Here is a 22,027-nt window from a genome sequence, read left to right as displayed (position 1 = left end):
AAACCGAGTGGAAAGATTTATTAAAGCGTAACGTAATAACAGCAAAATTCCTCTTCGATTTTTAGTCTCCAGTGAAATAAGCTGTACTTAAAAGATCAACCTCTGAGCAATAAAATCTTCCACTGGGGAGCAGCAGTCTGAAAAGACCAATTTCAACATCTGTCAAATCAGATTCTTAACCACTGAAAAGACAAAGCAGCGTTTCTGTACTGTATACTGTTTGAGATTCGGCCAATATCTCCAGATAAGAACTATTCCAAATCCCAAATGTTTCCGATGTTTATACCGGAACCTCAATTAATCCCAACAGCACATTTCCTCCTACTCATCCTCGGCTCTTCTTCACCGTCCTCGCAATTTGGCAAACACGATTCGGCTGCCACGAAGAGTGTTGGGTTTTAATGATGCTCCACGCAGTGTTTGTATCACCCACTCTTTCTGTGGTTTGTTTCAGAGAGATGATATGGGCTCCGTGTTGTTGAATTGCCTGTAATGATGATGGTAATTGCAGTCTTACAGTGCACGGCTCAGATTACTCCCTTGAATTAATAATTGCTGGGCACGTGGAAGTATTGCATGTTAGGAAAACATCAAATTTTAGAATGACCCATTTGCATGGTTTGGACTTTAAACTTTATATTGCGTTTTTGTTCAAAACATTTACATTAAGTGCTCTTAGTTTTTTTCATGTGTAAAAGTCAGACAGGCGGGAATATTTTTGGCTTGAGGGCCACATCGACTTGATCTGGAACTGTATCCATGTGAAGCACGGCATAATATGAGTGTCTGTATTGATAGATGATTGTTTTTTAAATGGACGGCGGGACTTCTGTCCCCAGAGCACCTATACTGAGAGTCGTATGTCCCGATTCATATAGTATAACATAATAACAGCGCATCTTGTTGTATCCTTTATTTTTGGCTGTAGTCTAGGCAGAAGGGTGTTACTTTGAAGAAGTTCGAATGCAAGATCGTTTTGATTTATTTTGAAATCTTTGTTTTTGGCCACTGTATAATTCCCACATTCCCTGTTGTGTTATTTCAAAGTTTGAGGAAAGTAGATGTGCCCAGACATTTGACTCGAGAAGAAACTTGAAGGTCCCAACTATAATAAAGCGTGTGTTATGTTGCAACTACCATTATGCTGGCGAGTAACTCGCATTTGGTGCTTGGCAAGAATTTATTTTGGATAAAGACTTGCCAAGTGTGTTTTTAAACAAGAATTTTCATTTTAATAGGCAAGTACAAAGTTAATCACCATTTTCTGTATGTCTCATGATACTTTTTAATAAAACGTTTGTTTACAGACAGTCATCTGAGAGAAGGTGTTACATGACTATATATTAAAAGCAACTTTTTATTGTTTTAAAGTTTGACATGTTTTCCGCAGTAGCGGCCGGTGACTTTTTTTTCGAGAGCGCACGATGCAAAACTCGTCAAAACATGTATTTAGCCTGTTAGGTGTGTGGCTCGTCATGTCAAAATATATGTTTGGAGCGTCATGTGAACCTAATGTCAAAACCGTGCCTAATGCAGACTCTTCGAAGGGTTTATGGGTCACATTTGCCAAATAATCGCTTATTTTCATGTGTAATCAGAGTTTAGTGTTAAGTTGTGTCTTGCAAGTAATTTGTATTTCTTGTAATAAAAACCTTTTGACGCATATGCAGCACCCACGTATTTTGACATTTATAAAACATTTGACGTATATAAACACATATTTTGAATTTGCGCCCCTCGGAAGAGCCGCCACTTGTTTTCAGACAGCTGATTAATAATCAAACAAAATAATTCCCGCAAGTGTAAGAATTTTAGGACGCATTCCTGCATTATGGTTTCTCCTATATGACAACCAAGACTCTTTTGACATCTGACATTAGTAACAACTTAAATCTCAGTGTGACACTGGACATTGGATTGTTAATGTCAAATCTCTAATCAAACATTTCATTATCACATTTTCAGAAGACACACAGAAACCAATGAGATTTGATGTTATTGGCGTGCCGCCATATTTAAATTTAGCACTTTGATCTGTTTGTGTACATTAATACAGTACCAACATGTCATTGGCTAAATAAGCTCAAGCATATCCATATTTGGGTAAACAATTCCTTAGATTTCATTAAAACAAGCAAAATATAATTTTATAAGTAACAAACTTAAAGTGAAAGTCTGTGTGGGAGGAGTCACCTAGGATTTTATGTTACCAAGAGGAAAAGTTTTCACTTTCTAAAAGAGTCGACTGTGATCTGATTGAGATGTCTTTTAGTCTGGATGTTTACAGAATCTGATCCAACATCAGCCTTATCTTAATGCACCTTTATCTTGCAAACACTAAGAGCTCAAATCAGGTTAATACCAAACATGTGTTTTTGTTTGTGCAGGTAGGCTGTTCGGGAACTTTACAATCAATCAGGATATATTGTGAGGAAATCGTGGGTGCTTGGGAGTTAGCAGCTTGCATAACTTGAAAGAAATTGCAAGCGAGCTGAGCACCTTATTAGCACCGTATGATCTCCTGAATATTTTTCAACATGTCTAAAAATTTTGGTAACTGTCAGGTGAATTTAGGTGTGTGCAGTTTAACAAGCCGATCTGGTGACCTTTTTGTAGTCAACCAATCAGGAGGTGGCAAGCCACAGAACACATATATGCTGTAAAAAATGAATGTTGGATTAATTAAAAAACTTGATTCACTTAATTTAAAAACCTTTTTAAAAAAAAACTTTTTAGGTTTACCAATTCAAATAAATTCTAAAAAGTTTTTTTAACTTAAATTTTTCACTTAACTCTTTCCCCACCATTGAGTTATCTCGTCAATTAAGAGAAAAAAATTGCAGGAAAAAAAACTGTTCCTGATGAGTTTTTATGGTTATCTGTAACATCGCGAGATGGTGCTCTTAGAAAAAAAATTTGTGCTGGGCAAAGATTAATCGTGATTAATCGCATACAAAATAAAAGTGATTTATTTTGCATAATATATGAGTGTGTGCTGTGTGTAATTATTATGTATATAAAAATACACACACATTCATGTATGTATTTAAGAAACATTTACATGTGTATTAATATTTATTTATATTTGTATATATTCTATATGATATATAGAAAAATAATTATATATAAATAAAAATTATATGTATATATAAAAAAAATCTAAAATTAAGATATGTATGTTTGTGTGGTTAAATATACATAATAATTACACACAGTACACACACATATATTATGCAAAAAATCACATTTATTTTGTATGCGATTAATCGCGATTAATCTTTGCCCAGCACAAAAAAAATATTGATTCATTTTACACTCCGTGTATGTTTTGTTAATCATTCTGAATCTGATCTCTAACAAAATTCCTTCACGAAAATGCTATTATTTCAGCTTTTTGCTAAAAAAAAATTATTTTTACATAAAAATACCAATATTTAACAGTTTATAAGCAAAGAAAATAATAAGTTAGGATGAAGCGTTTTTTCCCTGTTTTGTTTGTTTGTTTCTTTGTTTGAAAGCAGATGGTCTGTTATTTCATTTGATATAATTGTATGTTTATATATTTTAGAAGAAAATTTTCGTCGAAGGCATTTTGTGAAACTTTTGTGAAAATCACAAAAAAATGCTGGCAGGACACTTTTCAAAAAAGGCTGGCGGGGGAATGAGTTAAATTGAGAAAATTAAATTGACGAAACTTAAATTGACGAAAAGGGACGAAATTGATGAAACTTACATTTTTTAGGTGTTACCAATTGAAGTAACTTTTCTAAGTACAGGGTTCCCACGGGTCCTTGAAATCCTTGAAAATTTGTAAATCTGGGGGGGAATTCAAGGCCCTGGGAAGTTTTTGAAAATATACATATATAGATACAGGTCATTGAAAGTGCTTGAATCTATTTTATGCGAGAAGTTTTCTGAAAAAACAAACATATTATTGTAGTGTAGGATAATATCATAAAAATTCTAGACTTTTTTCGCACACGTGCTAAACTGTTTGCTTTAAATGCTTATATCTTCTGTATGCGAATGTTGATTCATACCAAAATGCTTTTTTGCATATTTGTGTTTGACAAATAAAAACGTCTCGGGTTACGTATGTAACTGTTGTTCCCTGAGCAGGGAACGAGACGCTGCGTCTTCCTTGCCATACTTCCTGCATCCCTGTAGATAGCGATATACTTCCTGACTCTTACATCATCCTGTCTTTGTCATTAAGCCTCACCATTGATTAAATTTGATATAAACATTCAGACGCACTTACCCCTGGAAGCGTCCTCAAAGTGTCACTGCAGTGATGAAGCGCGAGTTCCCTCGAAAGGGAACTGTAACAATGTATCTTAAAAGGTAACACCATGTAACCTTGCTCTCACTTGAAATGTTTCCCAACATTTAGTCCTTGAATTTAAGGGTATTGGACCTGGAAAGTCCTTGAAAGGTACTTGAATTTGAAGTTGGAACCCTGTAAGTAGATCCGACTTTCACTTTTTACAGTGTAAACTTAAAAAAAATGGTGCTTAATACATATGGTTCTATTTAGCACAATAGGGTTCTACATAGGTGCTATATGGCACATAAATGGTTCCCCTTTGATTACAACCCAGTGAAGTTTTAATTTGTGTCACACATCCCCTACAGTAAGTTTCCAAGTAAAATGCTTTTTTGGGTGTGCCAAGCTCTTAACTTACAGCCTTTCAAAATAAAAATCACGCCCAAAAATAGAACCACGTTGTACATCTTCAACTAAAAGAAACATGTTGAAAAATACATTAAACACATTAAATAAAAATAAAGAAATGATTCACATTTCTGCATATTATAGCAAATGTGTGGATACTTTGATATACTTTTACTTTTTGTAAGGGCACAGCTCATTCACCACTTTAATCTAACTCTTTCCCATACCCATCTGTTTGTTGCTCGTCTAATATTTTCTATAAAAATGGTGTGAAATCACGTCAGAATTCTCCCCGTAAAGTCTTATTGTGTACCATTGCACCCATGTGAATTTCAGAGAAACTCATTTGGGGCTCGCGGCCACTATTCTTTTCTAATGAGTTTAATAACACCCGTGTTTTAGTGCCAGTCTGCAACAAAACTGAAATATATAAGCCTAATCTATCAAATATGTTATTTGGTGTGATAAAATTTCTATTTGGGTGTATAATAAATGTTTCTCCCAGCTGTTTTTGGCCCCAAATCTAATTTGATCTTGAATTGTGGCCTACCAGGTCATAAATAGTCGCCCAGCTGCCTGTCTCCTATCACTGAGAGAGTCACATATCAATCTTCATCCAGACTGGCTTTTGTGACGTACAGTAATTGCCATAAGATAAGATATTCAAACTCCTGTCACTTTAGTTGGAAATAATACAAATGCAAATGCAGTCATTTTTCCAAAATATTAATCTTGGCATTTCTATAGAAGCTTTGAAACATTGGTTGTGAAGGTTATAACAAACCGAATCAGATGGATGAATAAAATCATATGCTGTTGAACCCTGCAGCACATATTAATGCGATTAAAGCTGCGATGACCTCCTGACCTTGTGCCAATGAAAGGATTTTACATAGAGAAAGCCTCATGCATGGGTGCTTACAAAAGGCACATCTATTCCTGACTGCCGTAAGGTTGCTCGCTCATGCCCCAGAAAAAAAACCACGGGAAACCTTGGATATTGCATAATTGATATGGTGGGAGGAAACATGTCACATAGTGGGACACTAAAGTACGGCTGAATAAACAATGTCTTTAGCGGCCTTACAGGAACATTACTGATAAGTGAGATAAACTCGGCTCCCACGGCCTTATGGGAATGAAAAGTGTCCATCCAATCCATACACTGTCAGAAAATCAAACCCACTGGTGCAGTACACTTACTTTTTTAAAGTACATCTTTGTACCAAAAGAGAGGTAAGTATCATATTAATACTATGGAAGTGGGTGATTTTGGTCACAGGCTCGAAAGTTAGCTACATTAAAACTCCACATCCCAATCTAAACCATCCACAAAGGTGGAGACCTCAGATATTGTGTTATTGTGATCATCGTATACTGCACAAATGACTCAAGATCGTTCTGGGACGGTGTTAAAAAACATGTTTCTGTCATCTTGGTTTGTCATTTCCCTTGAGATGCCATGTCTGTCTTCTGGTGACGTCTCATATCTCCCAGCATTCCACACAACAGGTGTGCTTGCATCACTTCGGCCGTTGCCGTGCCAACAGCGCTCGCTTCTTCTCGGTTTCTTTCCCATGAGAATAAAAAGTCAAAGGCTGGTATTCATCTCCCCCCTCTGGCAGCAGCATCAATAGTAACTAAGCATAGGTCTCATAGCACTGGGGTCATACATTTACATTTACTCCCAGATTGATGTTTGTGCTGTATCAGTATAGGGTTGAAACAATGTGGTGTCATTTGTTAACATTAGGTACTTTATTAAATGACATTAACAATGAGCAACATAATTTATGTGATGCATAAGAGCGTTTACTAGAAGCAGGTCATACCACAAAATTGAATCTACATTTTAATTGGTATTTACATTTAGGCATTTAGCAGACGCTTAATCCAAAGATTAGGAAATGATAAAGCAATTTGTCATAGGGAGGCAGTAGTACAAAATTACTTATACTAGGATACAAGTTTTCACTATTCCGAAACAATACCTGTTGAGAGAGAAAGAGAGAGTTTATGTTTTTTAAATAAAGGATAGAAGAGATAACAATGCGGTCAATATCTATGCCAAGTATTTTTGAATAGCACTATTAGGAGAAGCCATGTGCCTGTATGATAGGTCCTAAGGGTGTTGTGTAGATGGAGAAAATGAGTGGACCAAGCACTGATCCCTGAGGGACCCCATTCAGTATATGTGTGAATTAACCCCAAAACGTTAGCATTGCTAACGCAATGTGCTTCAGGAACACTAAGCCACAGCTTTAGACATCCCTCTCTGTTTCTCACACATCCATCCATTTATCCATTGACTTTTTGGTTTATAGTTTGCAAAAAAAGGAATCATGTGCTGTGACTCCTTTTCATTTTGTGAAGAAAGTATTTTATGTCTCAGAATTTTTTGTGTTTTCATTTCCTCGCTGTTCTGAACGAATAAATATTGTTTTACGGCAGCCTCTCTTGGTTTTGTTCTCGTTTATCTTGTTCTTAGTTTGAAAGTAATGATAGATTTCACTCCCTGACCTTCATTTTGCATGCATTATTTATTTCACTCTAATGTTCTTGTTTTACAACTGTGTCACCCATTTTTAGCTTTCCAGTGCTGTTGAAAGTCAGACTGTTTAATATATATCACTTAATTTTTTTGTGCAGAGTGGGATGAATTAAGATGAATCAGTATATTGTTTTTCCACACTTTTGTAAGTCACTTTGGATAAAAGCATCTGCTAAGTGCCTAGATGTAAATGTTAATGCTACAAAAATCCAATACTTACTCTAAAGGTCTTGTTTTTCCCAAGATTCCCTTGTGAACAGAGTATGGCCCTTCTTTCATCCCTCTAGTCAACAACATTTAGATAATATCCGAAAAGCTAAGATGATGACCCAGGCTTAGCTATAGAGAAGAAAGTCATTTACTTGTGAATGTGAAACCAGACATAAAATGTAGTTTGCACACTTCAAGTTTACATTTACATTTTAATGCTTTGTCAGATGCTTATATCCAAAGCAACTTATCTAGAAGTTAAAAAAAAATGCATACACACTACGTTGTTAAAAAGTTACACATTTATACTGATTTATAATGTTGTGCCAGGCCAGTAGATGACGATGTAACTTTGTAAAGGGGACACGTCATGTAAAACTGACTTTTTTCATGTTTAAGTGGTATAAAATTTGGTCCCCAGTGCTGCTATCAACCTAGAAAACATGATAAAGAACAACCCAGTAACTGAAAAAGTGTATGAGCAAAGATGGAGTTTTTTGGGGGGCAGGGGTGGCACTGCCCCCCCCCAGACCAGAGCCAGTTATGATTTTGTCTGAGCTTATAATGAAAAAGAAATATGAGCATTATAAATTAATATTTTAATAGATAGACTGAGTAACTTAAGGTTAAAATAGTTTTAAATTCATTTGAATGCCACATGAAGCCACACTCTCTCGCTAATCTCCAAGTATTGCAGCACCCTTGTTTGCCAGTAGGTGCCCCCAACCACAAACGCGAAACTCCACCTATGTGTATGACTTCCAGCAGTTATACAGTACATATCTGGCCGTGTGAATATACATTTTCCTCTTGTTCTTCCTTAGACCTGCTGGTCACAAACCCGGTAGCAGTCCCAAGGGCCAGACCCCAGACGAGAGCAACCGCCGGACAGATGCCAACTCCTCTGTCTCAGACCTGGCCAACTCCGTCACCAGCGACATGCTGATGGTAATGAGAAGACTTTCCCTGAGCATCGTTCCCTCCTGAACTTTCTGTTCATTTTCACCTCCCTAAAGTACTGCTCGTGCCTCGGTGCGTATCCTTTAAACACAGGGATCAGTCCTGTGTAATTGGTGCTCTCCCTTCATGCAGTCTATCACATAAAGAGCTGTGTCAGGAAGACCGTAACTCAACCGGAGGCCGGTAATTAAACGTGGTACATTCTGCTTTGGGCACCGTCAGGGTTTGTGTCACCATGTGGGTGGTAAGGCGTCTTTTAAAGAGACTGTGAGGGTAAATGATGGTGTTTCCTCGTTTTAAAGAGTGCCAGATGCTTGTAGTAGCGCTGGGGAGGAACCGGCCACTGGCGCATGACAAGTCAAATTAAACCCAACTTTCAGCGATGGTCCTGACATGGGTGGGAGTTCATTTATATATGCTGCCGGTTGTCAGACCCTTTTAGGTGATGGATCACTAAGGTGTTTGTAAAAGATCACCAAACAACTTTTTGCGCTTTGACAGATATTATTGTAAAGGTAACAACTTTTGTTTATATATTGCCTGCACATTATTTTAATTTTAATGCCTTTAATTTAAATCAGTAACTAAAAACTCATTCAGCAGTGATACAGAAAACACTGGCATGTGTTTTTTAATAAATGACCAAAAGTGAAATAATTGTGAGGTTCCTCTGTTTGTTAGTTGTCTCCAGGCTCTGAAGAAGAGGAACACGAAGGACCAGTGTGTGAGAAGCTGGGTCGCATCCAGTTCAGCGTGGGCTACAGTTTTCAGGACTCCACCTTAACAGTGAAGATTCTGAAGGGTCAGGACCTACCTGCCAAAGACTTCTCTGGAACGTCAGACCCGTTTGTAAAACTATACCTTTTGCCAGACAAGAAGCACAAACTCGAGACCAAGGTCAAAAGGAAGAACCTCAACCCTCACTGGAACGAGACCTTTCTGTTTGAAGGTCCGACCCTTACAATATTATTATTACTATTATTATGATTATTTTGAATATTATTTTTGTTGTTATTATTATTATTATTATTAATATTATTTATTTGAATTGCTTCTATTATTATTATTTTTACTATTATTATTATTTCTTTTAATATTATTATTCTACTATTATTATTATTATCATTACTATTTTTGTTTTTACTTTTATTATTATTTTAAATATTATTTATTATTACTAATACTATTCTAATTATTCATTTTATTATTACTATTGTTTTATTATTATTATTATTATTATTATAAATATGATTTATTATTACTACTACTACTATTATTATTACTTTTATTATTACTATTGTTTTGTTGTTATAGTTATTAGTATTAATATTAGTATTAGTATGACTAATGCTGTTACTTTTAATAATTATACTATTATTGTTACTGCTATTATTATGGTTATTATTATTAATATTAATACTATTAATATTATCATTTTACTATTATTATTATTATTATTTTTATCATCATTACTATTATTGTTATTCTTTTTATTATTATTATTTTAACTATTATGTATTATTATAAATATTATTTATTATACTTCTATTATTATTACTTTTATTAATAATAATTGTGTTGTTATTATTATTAATATTATTATTACTTGTATTATTATTTGTAGTATTGTTTTATTTTTATTTATTTTATTATTATTATTATTATTATTATTATTATTCAGAAAATGTGATGTTATTGTTGTTATGTATTCCATTTGTGGAGTGTTTCTCTTTAACGCACTTGCATATACATTTATTATGTTGATTTTATAAAAATTGTCCAATAATCGCAGCTTATTTTATTTATTTAAAGCTTAGTGATTTTGTTTTCTGTCCATAATAGATTATAATAAAAAATTACAGTAAAAGTTGTTCAGAGAATATATTGGTAGAAGGAAGTATATTTAAAAAAAAAGAACCAATAATTTTACGGACAAAAACACTTAATGCTTGCTTTGTTTGCTACTAAATGCTTAAAACATATCTTATATTTTTTATTTTTACATTTAAAGTCCCAAACATTTATCAAATCCAATTATTTCTTCCCTAACATAAAAAACAAACAATCTTATGAACACAATTTTCTTGCCCGGCAGATTCCTGAAGATTGCATTAAAGTGAAGCAATCTGATTGCAGTCATTTATTCTTCTGTGTATGCAGTATGGATCAGACAGCCAATGAACTGACTGAAATCCAAGGCTGATATTATTAATTATCAAAAAAGACCTTATATTGATCTGTAAACTCATTTAGGTGAGATACTTTCATCTGTCTCCTAGGGTTTCCATACGAGAAGGTGGTCCAGCGTACATTGTACATGCAGGTGCTGGATTATGACCGTTTCAGCAGAAATGACCCTATAGGAGAAGTGTCCGTCCCTCTGAACAAGATTGATTTGGCCCACATGCCGACATTCTGGAAAGAGCTGAAACCCTGCAGCGATGGCAGTGTGAGTTAACCATTTGCTGTGTTACAGTATGTTAGTGAGGACATTCGGCCCCTTTCTAGTGTAATATCAACTAACTTATGACATGACAAACCAATTTTTATGGCCCTCACTAAATGAAAAGGCTCATAAATCGGCCAAATCCTGTTTTTTTTTCTATAAATCTAATGATGTGCACATGTTTCTGTGAAGGTTAGGAGATAGAGAATGTCATACGCCTGATATAAAATCTATGAAATAACCTCACTATAATAGTGAAACAAACATTTGCGTGTTTCAAGCCTTGCCATACTCACAATTACCCTAAATGTCAATCTAATTAAATGTTATTTTGGTGATGCATTCAAAGTTTGGTTATGCATTTAAAATAAATTAAGTCCCTTGGAAAGGAATTATTGAGTAGCCCCTCCCCTTTCTTAAAAAAGTGTTTTGTGTTTGTGCGTTGCAGTCACTCACTTGACGCTTTAAAAAAAAATCGTAGCAATTAGCAACATGGCCCAACTTCGAACGATCCAATCAGTTCTCGATGGACAAAAGCAAGTCCCACCCTTAATTTTTTTATTTCAGAAATCGTTTGACTTGGATAAAGGTAAAAAAAGACTATCACAACTTCCGTTGCATGGCGACTTCGTTAACGTTATCATAATTCTCACTATCGCCATCTCTGTTTGATAGACAAAATTACAGGTTACGTATGTATAATTTTACTTTTGTTGAAAAACAACTGACCCTTCTTGTAAAATCTGACCCGACATCCCAACTTATATCATTATTATATAACCTTAACGTAAAGAATCGAGGTAAGGTTTTAACAATGATTATTTATGCAGTTCTTTATCCTCAATAACAAATTCTGGCTTATTTTAACAAAAAGTTACACATTGCAGCTTTAAATATTTTATTACACACAGTAATATTTCATATTTTGAAAACATTTAGGTATTGTAGGTCAAGTAGCCCAGAATGAGTGGTCAGATATCAGATAATCCCTGGATGTGCTATGGTTTATTAAGGGACTTTTGACTTCTGGATGCCCGTCTAGTTGGCTGGTTTAAGTTGGTCTCCTAACCTGGTTTAGCTGGTGTAGCAGACTGGTTTTAAAGCAGTTTTGGCCACTGTTTTAGTTGGCAAGGCTTGGAAACCAGCTGACCCACCAGCTAAAAATAGCTGAACCACCATGTTAACCAGGCTGGGAGGACCAGTTTAAACCAGTTACTTCCATCTTAAACAAGCTAAGATGAACCAACAAGCTTAGCCAATCTGGCCAATCTTCCAGCCTGGTCAAGCTGATGGGCAGCTGTTCTTCCAGAAGTCATAGACAAGAAATAAGTTATGACCATTTCTTTGCAAAGACATGAGCCAAATTAATGTTTGGGAGGCTTAACCTGCAGAGATCCACTGGGATCTGTGTGATAAGAAAACAAAAGATGCCAGTAATAGTCAAATAATAGAGTCCAAATAAATGAAGTGACTGAAAGGGCCTGATAGGGGACATGGGAAATAATAAGTTAATTTTACAGTGTGTAGAGTGGGCTGTCGTGCATCAGTAATGGCCCTGTGGGTGCTGTCAAATCTCTTCCAACCCTTTCTTCTACAAGAAGAATAGATGTTCATGTGTGTTGTTAAAGTTCTTAGTTTTCTTAGTTAAGGTTTCTGGCCTACAGAAGGTCTCCAGCAGGTACATTTGCTTCAGAAAATATGAACTCTATTACCTGTGCTGGAAACACTGAATGAGATATAGAGTAAAGACATCATATGAACCGTGAGCTGGCGTGATCCAGTGGGGTTTAAACCAGTGAAGCGGTCTGCATCTGTACTTACTGGTCTGTGTTGTTTTTTATTAGGGGAGTCGAGGTGACCTGCTTGTGTCCCTGTGTTATAATCCCACGGCCAACATCATCACTGTCAGCATCATCAAGGCACGCAATCTCAAAGCCATGGACATTGGAGGAACATCTGGTAAGATTTCTTCTCTTCTAAAACAAAACTGGTGGACTTTACAGGTTTCTGTGAGAGCGGGGGAAATTTGGAGTCGTGTGGTTTGTCTCTGTTTTAAATAGGGTGACCACCCATCCCACAGCATTTTGATACTTTGTCCCACACCTTGCATATTGGGGAAAATGTCCCACATTTTTTATTAGTGTTGGTTTTTAATTGGCATTTCAAGAAAACATGCATGCCTTCTTCAAAATATGGTGTAGTTTCTTAACTATTTGACAGCCGTACTTCAAAAGCAACAATGGATGATACATTTTCAACCATAGCTTGCACTGCATTCTGGGATTGCTTTATCAACAAAGCATACATGCAAACTGTGGTGTCTTTGAAGTTAGCAGAGTTTTGCTTAGTGACAGCCTACACTCACCTAAAGAAAAAGACCCCACTATGTACCACTCATCTCCACTACAAATAGGAAAAAGAGGCTACAATTTGCACGAGCTCACCAAAATTGGACAGTTGAAGACTGGAAAAATGTTGCCTGGTCTGATGAGTCTCGATTTCTGTTGAGACATTCAGATGGTAGAGTCAGAATTTGGCGTAAACTGAATGAGAACATGGATACATCATGCCTTGCTACCACTGTGCAGGCTGGTGGTGGTGGTGTAATGGTGTGGGGGATGTTTTCTTGGCACACTTTAGGCCCCTTAGTGCCAATTGGGCATCATTTAAATGCCACGGCCTACCTGAGCATTGTTTCTGACCATGTCCATCCCTTTATGACCACCATGTACCCATCCTCTGATGGCTACTTCCAGCAGGATAATGCACCATGTCACAAAGCTTGAATCATTTCAAATTGGTTTCTTGAACATGACAATGAGTTCACTGTACTAAAATGCCCCGTCACAGTCACCAGATCTCAACCCAATAGAGCATCTTTGGGATGTGGTGGAATGGGAGCTTCGTACCCTTGATGTGCATCCCACAAATCTCCATCAACTGCAAGATGCTATTCTATCGATATGGGCCAACATTTCTAAAGAATGCTTTCAGCACCTTGTTGAATCAATGCCATGTACAATAAAGGCAGTTCTGAAGGCGAAAGGGGGTCAAACACAGTATTAGGATGGCGTTTCTAACAATCCTTTAGGTGAGTGTATGTTTCAAGGATTCGAGAGAGAGCCTACAATGGGCAGGAGGACAGATATATTAAAACCATAGATGCAGTGTAAGCTCTGTAAAATGCTCTCCAAAGCATTCGCTTGATGAATAAAGGTAAATGTAATATGGTAGTTATGTTCTGTGCATATTCGGTACGGAATGCTTATGGGCTTTCAATGAAAATTGAGTTTTGTTGTCAAGGTACCGTCTACAGGGTCATCATTATGCCACTAACACTTGTAATGTAATTTAGAAATTGGCCATAGGAATTGTAATAACTTTTATTGGCTGGATTAAACCCATCGCATTTCTGTATTGCTTATTTCAGACCCTTACGTCAAAGTGTGGCTGATGAACAAAGATAAACGAGTGGAGAAGAAGAAGACGGTGGTGATGAAGAGATGTTTGAATCCTGTGTTTAACGAGTCGTTCCCATTCGATGTCCCCGCTCACGTCCTCAGAGAAACCACCATTGTCATTACAGTCATGGATAAGGACAAACTGAGTCGCAATGATGTCATAGGCAAGGTAGGCAATGTAGCTAAAAAAATCCTTATAGCTTTATGCATTTGATTATATACAGTGGCTAGAAAAAGTATGTGAACCTCTAGGAATGAACTGGTTTTCTACAGTGATTTGCCATAAAATGTGATCTGATCCTCATTTAGGTCACAACAATAGACACATACAATGTGTATGTAAACTGACAACACACAAATCATTCTAGTTTCTTGTGTCTTAAAAACACCAATTAAACATTCACAGTGTTGGAGGAAAAAGTAAGTGAACCCTTGGATTTAATAGCTTGTTGAACCTCCTTAGGCAGCAATAACTTCAAGCAAGCGCTTTCAGTAGTTCTGAATCAGACCTGCACATCGTTCAGAAGGAATTTTTACCCATTGCCCTTTACAAAACCGCTTCAACTCTGACACATTTGTAGGATTTCTAGTGTAAACCGTTCTATTGAGGTCATTCCACAGGTTAAGGGCTGAAATTTGACTAGGCCACTCCAAATGGCGCATTTTGTTTTTCATAAGCCAATCTGTGGTGGATTTACTTTGCCGCTTAAGGTCATTGTGCTGCTGCATTAACCAATTTATACTGAGCTTCAAATGGCGGACAGCCCCCCTGACATTATCCTGTAGGATATTTTGTTAAACCTGAGATTTCATTTTCCCTTCGATGATGGGAAGTTATCCAGGCCCTGAGGCAGCAAAGCATGCCCAAATCATGATGTTCGCTCCACCATACTTCACTGTTGGTAAGCTGTGCCCTTTTTGCACCACAGTATTTTTCTAGAACAATTCGACTTTTGTTTTATCAGTCCACAAAATATTTTCCCAGTAGCACTGGGGTTTGCCAAGGTGCTCTTTTGCAAACTTCAGACTCACAGCAGGGTTTTTTCGGGAGAGCAGCGGTTTCCTCCCTGGTGTTCTGCCATAGACACCGTGCATGTTCAAAGTGACATGTTTTAACTGATAATCGTTGGTTCTTTACTTCATTTAGTATTCTGTATTGTGCGTTAGGAGTCAACTTGGATGTGTGCCCACTTCTAGGAAGGGTAGCTACAGTATTAAACTGTATCCATTTATAGACAATTTGTTTAACTGTCGACTGATGGATGTTTAAACATTTTGAGATTGTTTTGTATTCCTTTTCAGCCTTATGGACTCTAACAACTCTTGATCAGATATCTTTATCAATTTGTCAGCTTATGTACTTTATGTCTGTCCTAGATGAGGATCAGATCACAGTTTATTGCAAATCACTGTAGAAAACCAGTTCATTCCTAGGGGTTCACATACTTTTTCTTGACACTGTATATTGAAATTTGTGTACTTGATCTTAAACAAATTAAATTCGTAACTAAGTAGTGTCTACGCAAGAAGCATTATACAGTAAAAATGTACAAATGTTCACTAAATTAACACAGAGAATAATATTATTTATATCAACTCTTTACCCGCCATTGACGAGTTAACGAGAAAACATTTCCTGGCCAATAACGCTTTCCTGACAAGTTTTTACAGTAATCTGTAATTACCCTATCACCCAGTGTATAAAAATACTGAAGCAAAAACTAATTAAATACATTTTAAATTTCATGTATGTTTTGATAATCATTCTGAATCAGATCTCTAACTAAATTTATTTACAAAAATGCAATTATTTAAGCTTTTTGCTCAAAATTTTGACTTTTTGAAGAAACTTTCCCATTTTTAAGAGATTATAAAAAGAGAAAAAACTAATTAAGATAGTATGAAACTTTTTTCCATTTTGTTTGCATAGGGTCTGTTCTTTCATTTTAAATATATTGTTTGTTTATATATTTACAGAAGATAATTTAGCTGGAAGGTATTTTGTGAACATTTTGTGAAAATCACAAAAAATGCTGATGGCAACCTTTTTTTAATAAAGGCTCATGGGGAATGAGTTAAAAATGTGAACAGTCACGGAAAATAGGGACACAAGTCTGGGGCATTTTGATACGATTTGGAGAAGTTGTGGCCATTTGAATTTAGGAACTCAGAAAAACTCAAACCGAGAAAACAGAGACGAAAGGGACAGCTCTTTTCCAGCTGGGGGAGACAATAGGGCTCATTTACATCTCATTTAGCTAAGCCATACCCCCTGTAAAGCCGTTTTGAGATACAGATGTTCTAGCATCATATGTTGTATTTTGTGACAGAAGTCCGGATGACAACATGCAAAAATAAACTGGACTTTTTACCTTTGTGTTGATCACAAGTCGAATCCAGTCTGTTTCAGATGTGTGAATCATCCAATGACCATTTTTGTCCACAAATGCGTACAATCCATGAAATATAGACATATAGTCTATTGTTTACATCAGATTTCGCATGAACGTCTGGTAATAGAATATAATATACAATCTGAGGACTATTTACATTGTAACATGTAAGGGTATATCAGATTACACTTTAGGTTCCGGTAAACACATGAACCTGCCTTCAAAGTTTGTATTTAAAAGTAGGGAGGTATTATAATAGATAATCCAAACAGCGCCGCCGAAAACGTGATGTCCTTTAGGGATGCAACCAATCACTCACTCGTTCTTCCAAAAGTCGATGACTTCATGGAAAATATTGAAAGACAAAACATGTAGCCAATTATATAAAGAATTCAACGATCTCTGTGTGACTTTCTGTGTGTGTGTTTGACTTCATGCTGCACTGCATGAACTGACAGACAGATGACGTCAAAGTACAGGGAGAGCGATACTTTAACAACATCCGACTGTGGCGCCGCATAAAGTCGAGCAAGCCAGTGACGTGGCTGACGTACGACGCTGCTGACTGTTATCTGTTGCGCCCCAGCTTTTTTTTTGTGCACCTGAGCTTCATTTATAGTCTGGGGAAACGGACACTGTAAGTTTGAAAACAAACTTAGCAAACATGTCTGAGGAACAGGTCAGCGGCGTCACTACAGTCACATGACTTCAGGCGGTTCACAACAGAACTGAAAGAGAACACAATGCTGAATAAAGTCGTAATTCTTGCTATTTTTGGACCAAAAAATATTTACGATGCTTCAACACATTCTAACTGACCCACTGATGTCACATGGACAACTATGATAATGTTTTAATTACCTTTCTGGACATGGAAACCATACATAGATTTTCAATGCAGGGACAGAAAGCTCTCGGACTAAATCTAACGTTAAAACATCTCAAACTGTGCTCCGAAGATGAACGGAGGTCTTCCGAGTTTAGAACGATTAAAGGGTGAGTCATTAATTACATTATTTTCAGTTTTGGGCGAACCATCCTTATTAAGTAGTCACGCTGTTCCCTTTGGGGGCGGGGGCGAAAACACAATCCGCTTATCCAGTATGTAAATATACACAGACAATGAAGCACCCCGCTGCACGCTCGAATCTCCGGAAAAACAAGCCGATTTCAACCGCAAAATGTACGCTTTTAAATATACAAAAACTGCCATCTCAAACATGGAGGGGCTTCTTTGTGATCTCAACTAACAGATTCTGCAAAAAAACGAAAATCACAAATTTTGAAAGAAAAACTTTCTTTCTCATTATCTCGAAAGTTGTGCTGCCGACTTGTGTCACTGGTTTCTGTGACGGGTGACAAATATATTGATAAACTATTTGTAATAATTTTTTAGTGATTATGCTTGTATGTGATAACTGCTAATTTGGTTGTTTACATTTTTATTTCAAATGAAAAACATATTTTTTATTTCTCTTCATCCTTCTTATCTTTTTGTGCATCATGTTTTTTAGATCTATCTCTCGTGGAAGAGCGGCCCAGCAGAGGTTAAACATTGGAAAGACATGATGAGCCATCCACGCACTGCCGTTGCCCAATGGCATGCTCTCAAAGCTTGAAGGATCCGCCCACCAAAAGTAAACAACATCTTCAAAACCCTGTTGATATGCACAAGTTTAGACACGGGTACCAAAAGCCATCCAACTTTCTTTCTCTCTCTCTCTCTTTCTCTCTCTTCCTCTCTTCCTTCTCAGTTTTCCTGCAGTTTGATTTCGAAGACTCTATTTTATTCACAACTTTTATTTATTTTTCTCCACCAAAAGAGGCTAAGCACTGCCAAGAAGTCTGGGAGAGAAAGTCTTGTAAAGCAGAAGTAAACAGACTCGTCTTCCTTGAGAAAACGTTTGACAACTCAGCCGTTCGGCTGGACCGCAAGCAGTGTGACTTCTAACACTGCTGAACTCGAAACGGCTCGAACAATTCCCTGAACAGACCCTTTTATCACCATGTTTCTTGTCTCGCCCCTCTCGCGCCGTCTCTCTACGCGTACGAAAAGATCCGCCAGGATCGCAACCACAGTGCAATACCTTGTTAAAAGAGGGACGAACTTGTTGTTTGTCGGATTTTGTCATCCCTTGATGTGTTTTTTTTCTGAACCGTGTAGAAATTGCTCTTAGCTGGAACTCTTTGTTGTCTGTATGTACAGTGGGTGCTGTTCTGTGAAAAAAAAAATAATAATTCAAAGTCACTTTATCTGACCAATTCGAGTGCTTATGGGAAACACGTTTGAACGATTTTAGAACATTCCAATTTTTGTGTAAAAAAACGACACGATGACAAAATCGAAAATTGTAACAATCGGTGTTTGCAGGTTGGGTCCGAAACATACTCTGCGCAAATACGTGAATGCCAAATGCTTCTTCGTAATGTCATTTTTACTGATTGTTACATTCAGAAATGCTCTTCTACGGTCAGGTCAACTTTTGTTGAGAACAAAGTTTTGAGACAATCTTGGTGAGCGAATAATTTTAAGTTAAAACTTAAATTTTTTTACAAGCTGCCTGAATAAAAACAATATGGTTTAATGTCACAGACATTGTATTGTTAACTCTATAACTTGTGTACGTTCAACAAGCCGTTTGCTTTTTGTGCTTTAGCAGCGCATTCGTTTTGTTTCTTGTGTATGATATGTTTTCAACCCACAGTCAAACCAAACGGCCATTTTAACTCTTTCCCCGGCATTCTCCGGCCCGACGAGTTAAGGCGTGAAGGAAAACGCTTCCCTGCCAATGACAAGTTTTTCCGGCAATCCGTATTTCTGCTACTATCCACCAGGTGGCGATCTTACCCAACTTATAACTCCGTGTATGTTATGATCATCGCTCTGAATCTGATCTCTAACAAAAGTTTTTCACAAAAATCAGTTATCTTACTTTTTTGGTATTTTTGAAGAAACCCACTCATATTTGAGAGGCGATAAAAGGGAACAAATGAAGGTAGGATGAAACTTTTTTTTAAAGCAGAGGCTCTCTTCTTTTATTTGATATATTTTATGTTTAGATATTTAAAGAAGAACATTTTCTGGAATGCAGTAAACTTTTTAAAAATCATAAAATATGCTGGCGCTGACTGGCAACTTTTTTTTAAAACGCTGGCGGGAAAGAGTTAAAGTTTCTTCCAGAGAGTGATGGACAGGATAAGAATTAGTGTTTGAAGTGTTTACGTGTTAGCATAGAAGCCATTTGTGAACACTGAGTAGAGTACTTTTATTTCAAGCAGCATTGTTTGTCTAATGTACACATCTTGCACTGGATTGCATCAACCACTTAACCAGTATGCAATGACACTGCCAATGTGAGTTCAACCGCTGCCAAGATGTTTCTTATTTATTTTTCGCACATTTCCGAAAGGGCTGAATGAGTTCTTAACGTCTCTCAAAAATAACATTTTAAATGAACTAATCGTAATACAAAAAAGAAAAGTAGAACCGGAAAACAACACAAGGAATATTATTGTACGATTTTTTTGTGTGTGTTTGTACACATTTGTCGCTGTCTGTATTCGTCTGTGTTGAGGATTGGATAACAAAGGTCATACGATTTAAACAGTTTAGTTTAATCTTTGCTGCCTTCAAGTTTTTTGTACACTCGTACTTAAAGGGATAGATGTTGAAAAATGAAAACTCTGTGATTGTTTACTCTGTGGAAAACAAGATCATATTAGGATGAACATCAGAGCTGGGTTTTTTATTTTTGGATGATTTATCCAAAAATCCTAATTACAGTATGACATCAGTTCTTCAAGTGATTTTGATCAGGATAAAATATTTGTGCGATTTCAAATGTATTTATTTATATGACCGTTTTCATGCCTGCAAGTGCCATATAGTAATGCAACAAAATTAAAAACTGAACCAAATCTTGCAAGTTTTCTAATCACACACTGCAAAAAAAATACTTTCTTTCTTAGTATTTTTGTCTTGTTTTCAATGCAAATATCAAAAAATTCTTAAATCAAGATGACTTTTCTGGATGAGCAAAAATAAGTCTAGTTTTTAGACAAAACAATCAAATTTAAGTGAACTTAAGAAAAAAATCAGCAAGTGGTGTAAGAAAAAAAAATCTTGAAATAATTTTACTTTTTTCTTAAACACTTCATTCAAGAAAAAAAAACTTATCCTATTGACAGATATTTTTGCTGATATTTGATGTTTTTTGTCTAAGAACTGGACTTATTTTCTTAGGTCATTTTGTTAATCATGAAAATACATCTAAGTGAATGTGTGCTTAAAACAAGCAAAAAAATCTGCCAGTGGAATAAGATTTTTTTCTTGAATTAAGTGTTTGAGAAAAAAGTAAACTTACACTGCAAAAAATGATTTTCAAGAAAAAAAATCTTAGTATTTTTGTCTTGTTTTCAGTAAAAATATCTAAAAATTCTTAAGTTAAGATGCTTTTTCTTAATGAGCCAAAATGACCCAAGAAAATAAGTCTAGTTTTAAGACAAAAATTATCAAATTTAAGTGATTTTGTGCATAAAACAAGCAAAAAAATCTGCCAATGAGGTAAGCAAAAAACATTTGAAAATTTTTACTTAATTTACTTAATTACACACTTAATTCAAGAAAAATTCTAGAAAAATTATCTTACCCCATTGGCAGATTTTTTTGCTTGTTTTATGCACAAAATCACTTAAATTTGATATTTTTGGTCTAAAAACTAGGCTTATTTCCTTGGGTCGTTTTGCTCATCAAGAAAAAGCTCCTTAATTTAAAAAAAAATTATATTTTTTACTGAAAACAAGACAAAAATACTAAGAATTTTTTTTCTTGAAAATAATTTTTTGCAGTGTGTCAAGATTTTTTCCCTACCCTGTTGGCAAATGATTTTTTTGCTTGTTTTAAGCACAAATGTACCTAAATTAGTTATTTTTGTCTAAAAACTACTTATTTTCATAGGTAATTTTGCTTATCAAAAAATACATCTTGATTTAATAATTTTTAGATATTTGTACTGAAAACAAGACAAAAATACCAAGTAAGAAAGTAATTTTTTTTCGGTTAGCATTCAATTATTTTAGAATGACTTGAAGGCTGCATTGGCAAAGCTTTAAAAGGTTGGTTCACCCAAAAAAAATCACAAATTACCCTTATGATATTCCAAAACCAAACCGCTTGACTTACAGTAAAAGGAAAACTTGTACGAATGTTGACACTGCCATTTTTCTCATATAACAATGGGGGCTGAGCCTTTCAGTCACTTACATTGTGCAGCATGAGGTCATACGAGTTGAAACAACAAAAGGGTGAATAAAAAATTTTTGGGGGGTGAA

General features: G+C 35.9%; 1 protein-coding gene across 3 annotated transcripts in view; it reads left to right on the top strand.

Moving 5' to 3' along the window:
* The window catches only part of syt7b (synaptotagmin VIIb), a 208,950-nt gene extending 187,864 nt beyond the window's left edge, over positions 1-21,086 (top strand). For 2 of the 3 annotated variants that reach the window (XM_065294246.2, XM_073811881.1), the window contains 7 exons: positions 8,261-8,384; positions 9,078-9,345; positions 10,676-10,845; positions 12,687-12,801; positions 14,273-14,472; positions 18,211-18,333; positions 18,451-21,086. In XM_065294246.2, coding sequence (XP_065150318.1) covers positions 8,261-8,384; positions 9,078-9,345; positions 10,676-10,845; positions 12,687-12,801; positions 14,273-14,472; positions 18,211-18,315 — 982 coding nt within the window. In that variant the 3' untranslated portion in view covers positions 18,316-18,333; positions 18,451-21,086. Of the gene's footprint in view, positions 1-8,260; positions 8,385-9,077; positions 9,346-10,675; positions 10,846-12,686; positions 12,802-14,272; positions 14,473-18,210; positions 18,383-18,450 lie in introns of all 3 variants that reach the window. The other variant, XR_012335081.1, reaches the window with a different exon arrangement.
* Positions 21,087-22,027: the final 941 nt, after the last annotated feature.

Source organism: Paramisgurnus dabryanus, chromosome 2, assembly GCF_030506205.2.
Source record: "Paramisgurnus dabryanus chromosome 2, PD_genome_1.1, whole genome shotgun sequence".
Lineage (NCBI taxonomy): Eukaryota > Metazoa > Chordata > Actinopteri > Cypriniformes > Cobitidae > Paramisgurnus > Paramisgurnus dabryanus.
Note: the sequence above shows the minus strand (reverse complement) of the source record. Positions and strands in the feature narration are given on the sequence as shown.